Genomic DNA, 6,634 nt, shown 5'->3' with positions numbered 1-6,634 from the left:
TGAACAAATGGTAAACGCCAAGATAATTCTTGTTGGCTTGACTGCAAGGAAACTGGTGATCCCGTACGCTGCACGGTTCAGAGCAGGAAAGGATAAATGGTGATGTTGTAAATCCCTTCATTCATTGCCAGAGCCGCCCCCCCACCCCATCCCCCGGCCCAAGCAGACTAGAAGGATACCCCAGAGGCGCCGAAGACTGTGGAGTGAATCGTACGTAACTGACTGCATCTCCGCGCTCCTCGGAGAGTTCGAGCCACGTCAACGCCCCCGATGTGTTCATTTTTATTGGTTTTGATGGTGATTTGATGTCATCAGGGATTCAGGTCTCATGTTCGTCCCTGAGATCATCTGAATAGCACTGGTGACGGGGAAGGGAAAAGCAGAGAGAGGCACCCACAGGCAGCCTGGATCGGACTGCGTAAATCTGGGAGGAGGGCGGGGCCGGACAGCCTGGCTCTCCCAGCTGGCGCGGGAGGCTGAGCGGGAGCAGGCGAGAGGCCGTGGAGCGGCCAGCGTTGTGCCTTCACCCCAAGTGACCATGAGAGGTGCCATGCGGGTCTCAATCATGTTCCTTCTGGTGACTGTGTCGGACTGTGCCGTGATCACGGGGGTAAGGGCATCCAAGTCCCTCTATGCCCTGGGTTTCGGGAGGGTGTCGGGGTCTGCACGGGAGGGGAGCCAGCAACCACGCAGGGGGCAAACCAAAAAAAACTGGGGAGTCAGTGGTCAGCCAGCATTTCAGAGAGGCATTCCACATGATTTTCAGATTAGTTAGAGCTTACCCCCCTCCTAGAAGGGATATCCTTTGGAGAGGCTGTGTGTAAATCCAATCTTACTTCCAATTGCATTAGACATCAAATATTTTGAAGTTTAGACCTTCGGGAACATGAAGATTTCTAATTGTGTAATAAGGAATTCTTTCATAAAGTTGGTTAGCACCCCGTAATTTATCTTTTGTGTAAATATTGGTTTTCATATACAATCTGGGCCACATGTCAAGTGTAATTTATACCGCATGTTGACTTAATTAAAGGCAGTGACCTTATTAGCTTTAATTGGGGATGTCTAACCTCTGCTTTTTCTACTTTTAAGGAAGATTGTCTTGAAATTCTTTCTTTCCTTTATTATTTATGTATTTTAACTGTGCTCGGTTCTGATCAGAGCGTTTGGCTGGGTGTGCAAGCATCAGGTAACAAGTGGAAATCTAGTCTCCCAGTGGAGGTTTCCCACATAGGGGCGCTGCCTGTCTTAGAATTCGAAACTCTTAGACTGGGGCTTTCCCCGGGGACCACCCTCAAATGTGTTACAGTGGTGGGACCATTCTTACTAAAATGGAGAATAATACCTGAGAGCTTTCCAGGTAAAAGCCGCTAGGAAAAAAAAGAGAGAGAGAGAGAGAATTTTTTCCCCAGCATCCTTCAACTTTTTACATAGAGAATGGAAATGTAGAAAAATGCCAAATGATTCTTGGAATCGCATTAGTTTTCGTGGTCACAGAAAGGAAAACTTCTTTCCTTTTCTTTTTAAAGGAAAAAGACTTGAGCTTCAAAGACAAACACATATTAAAGGCAAGTCAATGCTTTTGAGACCCAGAGCATGAATAACATTGTTAGGGCAAAATTATACCTAATGGATCAGCCTCTGAATCCTCCCGTTGTGTAGCGGGATGATCGGGGCGGCTAAGAACAAAGGAGAGAAGCCACCAAGGGGGATGGGAGCTGTGGGTTGACCTTGACGCCCAGGGACCTCACTGGGCCAGCTCCAACATCTGGCTGAGTGGTGGTGGGAAAATCTCCTACTAGTAAACCCTTCAAGAGGACCCTTTGAAAAGCACAGTGAGAGAGGAGTCTAGGGTCGGAGGACATGCGTGACAGACAGGACAAGGAGAGGGTGGGACCCAGTGCTCAGGGGGTCAGGATCTCCCTCCACTCTCCATGCCCTGCTGGTGCCCCGAGGCTGACTCCCAGGAAGAGGCTGGGAGGACGCCACCACGCACCCCTGCTCCCTGGACTGTGACCATCCCGGATTCAGGCTTCGATGGTCCCTCCTGCCAGAGCAGGACAATGATGCCCCCCCACCTCTGTGGAAGAAGAGTCAGGGAGGGTCTGCTCAGCCCTAATCCTGGGCTTGCAGGGGCTGGTGAGTGTGTGAGATGTGCCCTCGCTGGGCTGAGACCTGCACGGCCAGGTGAGTGTCACCTGTACTTCCTCTGGGTGGCAAGCAGAGCCCGCACCCCCACTTTCCGTCCCCGGGGCTGAGCAAGTTGGCGGCTTCCAGTTTCTGCCAGGTCCCACTCAGGTAGCCAGAAGGGGCTCTGCAGCCTTCCGCCGGAGAAGAGCGAACCCCAACCCAGCTGTGAATCTCAGCTCCGAAGAGCCACCAAGCTTCTGTGGGAGTGCCAAGTGCGTGTGTTTCTCCATTGTGGCCCCGCTTGAGGCTGGAGCAGTTCAGAGGTCTATCTCCCCCAGTTCAGGCTTTTGTTCAAAGCAGGCTTATGTGGGCTTCTTTACAAATGGCAACTTTCAGAAACCAGGCAAGGCCGCTCAGTTCCTGTTCTGGACCCCAACCCAGAGGGGTCCATCCCTATCTGGGGGTCAAGGAGGCCAGCAGAGAAGCACCAGGGGAGACCCCTGTTCTCTGGGGCGCTGGCATCTCGGGTGAGGCTGGGCTTCTGGGGAGGGCCAAGGGGAGGGCCAGCATGGGGAGGGGAGGCACCAGCCCCTGGGGTGGGGTCAAGATTGGAGAGTTTGGTCCAAGGACTGGCCCCCTTGGGGCTTGGGCCATCAGTGCCCTTCCCACCTCTAGGAACTCAGATCAATTCCATTTCACCAGCATCCTTGGAGCATTGGCTGGCACTGCAAGAGCTGTGTCTCCTGACCTCTGGCTTGGTCCGAAGAGGAGCATTGGCTCCCTACTGGGTGGCCTCCGAGGCGCTCGGAGGGGTCCTCAGATGCAGTTCTGATGCCCCGCTGAGCCCTGAGCGTCCTGTCGTGAGAGGAGCAGGAGCACAGAGGTGCTGCCCGGGGGTGCGAGGCTTCCGTGCGGGTTTCAGACGTACCTTTCCCTTCTGGTTTCTCTTGGGTGGCACTAACGGGCACAAATGGCCGCTTTGTCTCCCCTTGCAGGCCTGTGAGCGGGATGTCCAGTGCGGGGCGGGCACCTGCTGTGCCATCAGCCTGTGGCTGCGTGGGCTTCGGATGTGCACCCCGCTGGGGCGGGAAGGAGAGGAGTGTCACCCGGGCAGCCACAAGGTACTGCACAGACCTGCTCAGGGCCCAGAGCCAACGAGGAGGCACTTGTACTCTTTTGGGCCCTATGCGCCCTGCTCCCGTCCCCTGACAGGCAGCTCCCAGCCCGGGGGGCATAGAAGGGCCGAGAACAGGAGCAACCGCAGGTGTGCCAGCCCCCTCCCCTGGGCTCCCTGTGGTTCAGGAGTCCTTCCTGCTCCCTAGGGGAGCAGACCTGCATGGAGGAGCCCCGGTTTCTTCTGGGCTCAGAGCATCCTCCTGTGGTCACCCTCCCGATCCGGACCGCTTGGGGGATGGGGAGGTGCCGCCCAGGGTGTGGGATGTGCTTCGGCCGCAGATTTATATTCCCCAAGGGGACACCAGTGGCAATAAAAGCTACTGCTGAGTGCTTACTATGGGCCACTTTTCAGACTAAGTGCTTTTGCAATTATATAGTTTAAACCTCTTTACAACCATATGTGGTAGGGGCTATTATTGACCCATTTTGCAGATGATAAAGTTGAGACACAGAGACTAAATAGCTTGCCAGTGGTCACACAGCTGGGAAGCGGCAGACCTGGGATTTGAACTCGAGCATTCTGACCCTGAGTATGATCATAACCATTCCTGTTCACCCTCCCTTGAGGAAACCTCCATAGTTTAGGCTCGGGGTGAGTCACAGGGCAGTGATGGTGTCTGTCCTGTCCACCGCTGCCTCCCTAGCACCCCGAGCGCTGAGCACATCACGGCTGAGCTTTAAGTGATATTCAGTCACTTACACGTGTGTGCGTGCATACACGCAGGTGTTGGGTTGGTGAGAGGACCTGGCTAGGCAGCGTGTCCTAAGCTGGACAGCGTGTTTAAGGCTGGAATGGACGGCACAGTGTTGCGGCTGATTACATTGTCCCGAGAGCCAGGTATGCCTGGGTTCAAATCCTGGCTCCTCCACAAATTAGCTGCATGAACTTGGCATGTCGTTCAGCCACTGTGCCTCAGGTTCCCCCTCTGTAATAACCGTGATTGTCGTGCTGGTTGGAGGGGTGAGACACCGGCCAGAGGCTCCTGCCAGGAGGCCCACCTCCCTTGTGGCGAAGGCATCCTCCTTCTTCTCCTCTTTCCCCAGGTCCCCTTCTTCCGGAGACGCCAGCACCACACCTGCCCCTGCCTGCCCAGCCTGCTGTGCTCCAGGTGTCTGGACGGCCGGTACCGCTGCTCCACGGACCTGAAGAACATCAACTTCTAAGAGCCTGTCTATTGGCAGGACGCACCCTGGGCCCCTGCATGAGCTCAGCCTGGGGTCGCCTCTTAGGGACTTTTATTTCTGCCACGTGGCCCAGCTCCCCCAACGCCCCGCCCCCACTCCCCAAACGGTCTTCCTTGGTCCCTCCGCCCTAGCCCACCTACGTGCGTGCAAGCAGACACACGACACCTGCGGTCCCGGCTTCGGGCTGTGGTCCGAGAGGTGGCCTGACTGGTTCTCTTCCTGGTTCTGTTCAGGCTGCCAGAGAGGTTGTAAGTAACAGGAAGGGGATTCTTTTCCCTTAGCCTCTGCCTCACTCATCCGGATGATGCTCAGAGATGACTTGTCCTCCTCCCTGGGCCCGTCTCACCCCCTTCCTGCACGTGTTCTTCTGCCCGAATCCCGCAGTCTCCAGCATAGCCCCCCAGCTGTATCGCTCCGAGGGGACAGGTCCTGGGCTGAGCCTCAGGCCCTTTTCATGAGGCCTGTGAGGGGCGACCGGGGAGTAGTTGCCTTCCTTGGGTTGACTCACTCCTCAGTGTTGGGCCATGGGCCCAAGGTCAACCTTTGGGGTGGGCTATAGTCAGTGACCTCATGGCAGGTGCGGGGAGCCCACCACTAGGCCACAACTGCATTGCCTCCAAGGCCCTCCCCACGCACTTCACCAGGGAAGCCCCCAGTTCCCTTGTCCTCCCTCTAGAATGCAAGTGGGGGCAGTTTAATCTAATCAGCCATTGACGTTTAGGAGGAATTAGGGGTAGCCCCAAACAGCTCCTTTCCAAGGATCGGGCCCCCGGGAGCATGTCCATGACCTTGAGGATGAGGGGCTTCTGCCCAGCTTGGGGGGGGGGGGAGGCAGCAGGCAGGCACATTGATTTTGGACCTGGGGAGGCAACTACCCCCCAGGGACCAAGCTGCACAGGCCTCACACCCAGAGCAGGTTGCTTCTCTAGACAGCAAGGGCTTCCCGAAGCTCAGAGCCATCTGTCCGGGGGTTGTGTCACTGGCCTCCACTGGCCTCTACCACACCAGCCCCACCAAGCTCCTCCCATCGGGACCCTGCCCTCGGCTCACCCAGGACGGCGTGGTGACGCCGGAAGCTGTGCTCGCTGACCTGCACAGCTGCAGGATAAAAGCATGAACAAGGCGCGAGTGGCCGTGGTGTTCTGCTTTGCCGGCTCGGGGACTCGGGGCGGGGAGTGGGGGCAGGATGGGGCCCTTTCCGGGTGGGGGAGGGACGCCGTTGGTGTTCCTCCTCCCGTTTCGGGCACTTGTTTTGAGAAAACAGATTCAGGGTTTCTTTGAATGAAGGGTGACAGGCAGCGGGCTCTGGGCCCGGAGGGTGCTTCTCAGGGGTGTGGCTCACACGCTTTGGTGGGTTGGAGACAGGAAGGGAGCCCCGAGCTGGTGGCTGAGGGGGGACCCCATTGGTGAGATTTGGATGGGTTGCAAGTCCCATTTCTACACTTTAGTCCCTTTTGCTTAGTGTCCAGGACCTGATGCCCCCAGACCACCATGTGTGGGGTGAGGAATTCTATCAGGATGGCCCTGAGCCTGTGTCCGAACCCAGGGGCTGTGAGCATCCCCTAAGTGCCAGGCTACTGTCCCCATGGCCCCTCCTCACCCCAATTCCTAGCCTAGAAAAATGCAAAATCTAAGGTGAAAGGACATCGTATCCTGTGTTTCTCAGAAGCCTCCAAGCACATGGTGGTTAATGAGGCCCTGGGGGCTCCTGCCGTCCCCCATTTGTCCTGAATCTACCAGAGCCTTGCTCAAGGGTGCTCAGGACAGGCTTTACTGCACGACCCACTCAGGCTGGACCTGAGGCCCACTCAGGGCTCCTGCTCTTTGTTTTCGGCTCCTCTGACAGATGTCATTGCCTGCTGTGCCAACTCTCGCCCCTTCGTGCAGCGCATGAATCTCTGCCCCCTGCACTCTGGCTCAGGAGCTGGACGTAGAGCTACCGTCCATGTCCAGGCTTTCAATCTGCCCATCCTTGCCTTTGGGTCTCTAGGTAGCGCCAATCACTTCCACGTCATGCTGGTATGCGGGGCCCTCCCCAGTCAGGCAGAGCCGTCCTGGGTGAGACGATGGCCACGTGCCTCAGCACAGCAGAGACGGGTTGATGGTTGCAGGCACAGGGGTGTCCCTGATGGGGTGCTCATTG

The 6,634-nt window shown here is 56.7% G+C and overlaps 1 protein-coding gene across 1 annotated transcript; it reads left to right on the top strand.

Moving 5' to 3' along the window:
• The first annotated feature begins 538 nt into the window (after positions 1–538).
• Positions 539–4,529, top strand: PROK1 (prokineticin 1). The gene is made up of 3 exons (XM_026484548.2): positions 539–610; positions 3,126–3,251; positions 4,351–4,529. The coding sequence occupies exons 1-3, from the start codon at positions 539–541 to the stop codon at positions 4,468–4,470; spliced, it is 318 nt and encodes a 105-aa protein (XP_026340333.1). The 3' UTR covers positions 4,471–4,529.
• Positions 4,530–6,634: the final 2,105 nt, after the last annotated feature.

This window comes from Ursus arctos, unplaced genomic scaffold, assembly GCF_023065955.2.
Source record: "Ursus arctos isolate Adak ecotype North America unplaced genomic scaffold, UrsArc2.0 scaffold_12, whole genome shotgun sequence".
NCBI lineage: Eukaryota > Metazoa > Chordata > Mammalia > Carnivora > Ursidae > Ursus > Ursus arctos.
Note: the sequence above shows the minus strand (reverse complement) of the source record. Positions and strands in the feature narration are given on the sequence as shown.

What these genes read in the sequence shown, in the direction of transcription:
- PROK1 (XM_026484548.2), top strand. Translation starts at nt 539, where the DNA reads ATGAGAGGTGCCATGCGGGTCTCAATCATGTTCCTTCTGGTGACTGTG. An exon ending in ACTGTGCCGTGATCACGGGG is followed by an intron (nt 611 to 3,125) that starts GTAAGGGCATCC and finishes CTCCCCTTGCAG; the next exon opens with GCCTGTGAGCGGGATGTCCA. An exon ending in GTCACCCGGGCAGCCACAAG is followed by an intron (nt 3,252 to 4,350) that starts GTACTGCACAGA and finishes CTCTTTCCCCAG; the next exon opens with GTCCCCTTCTTCCGGAGACG.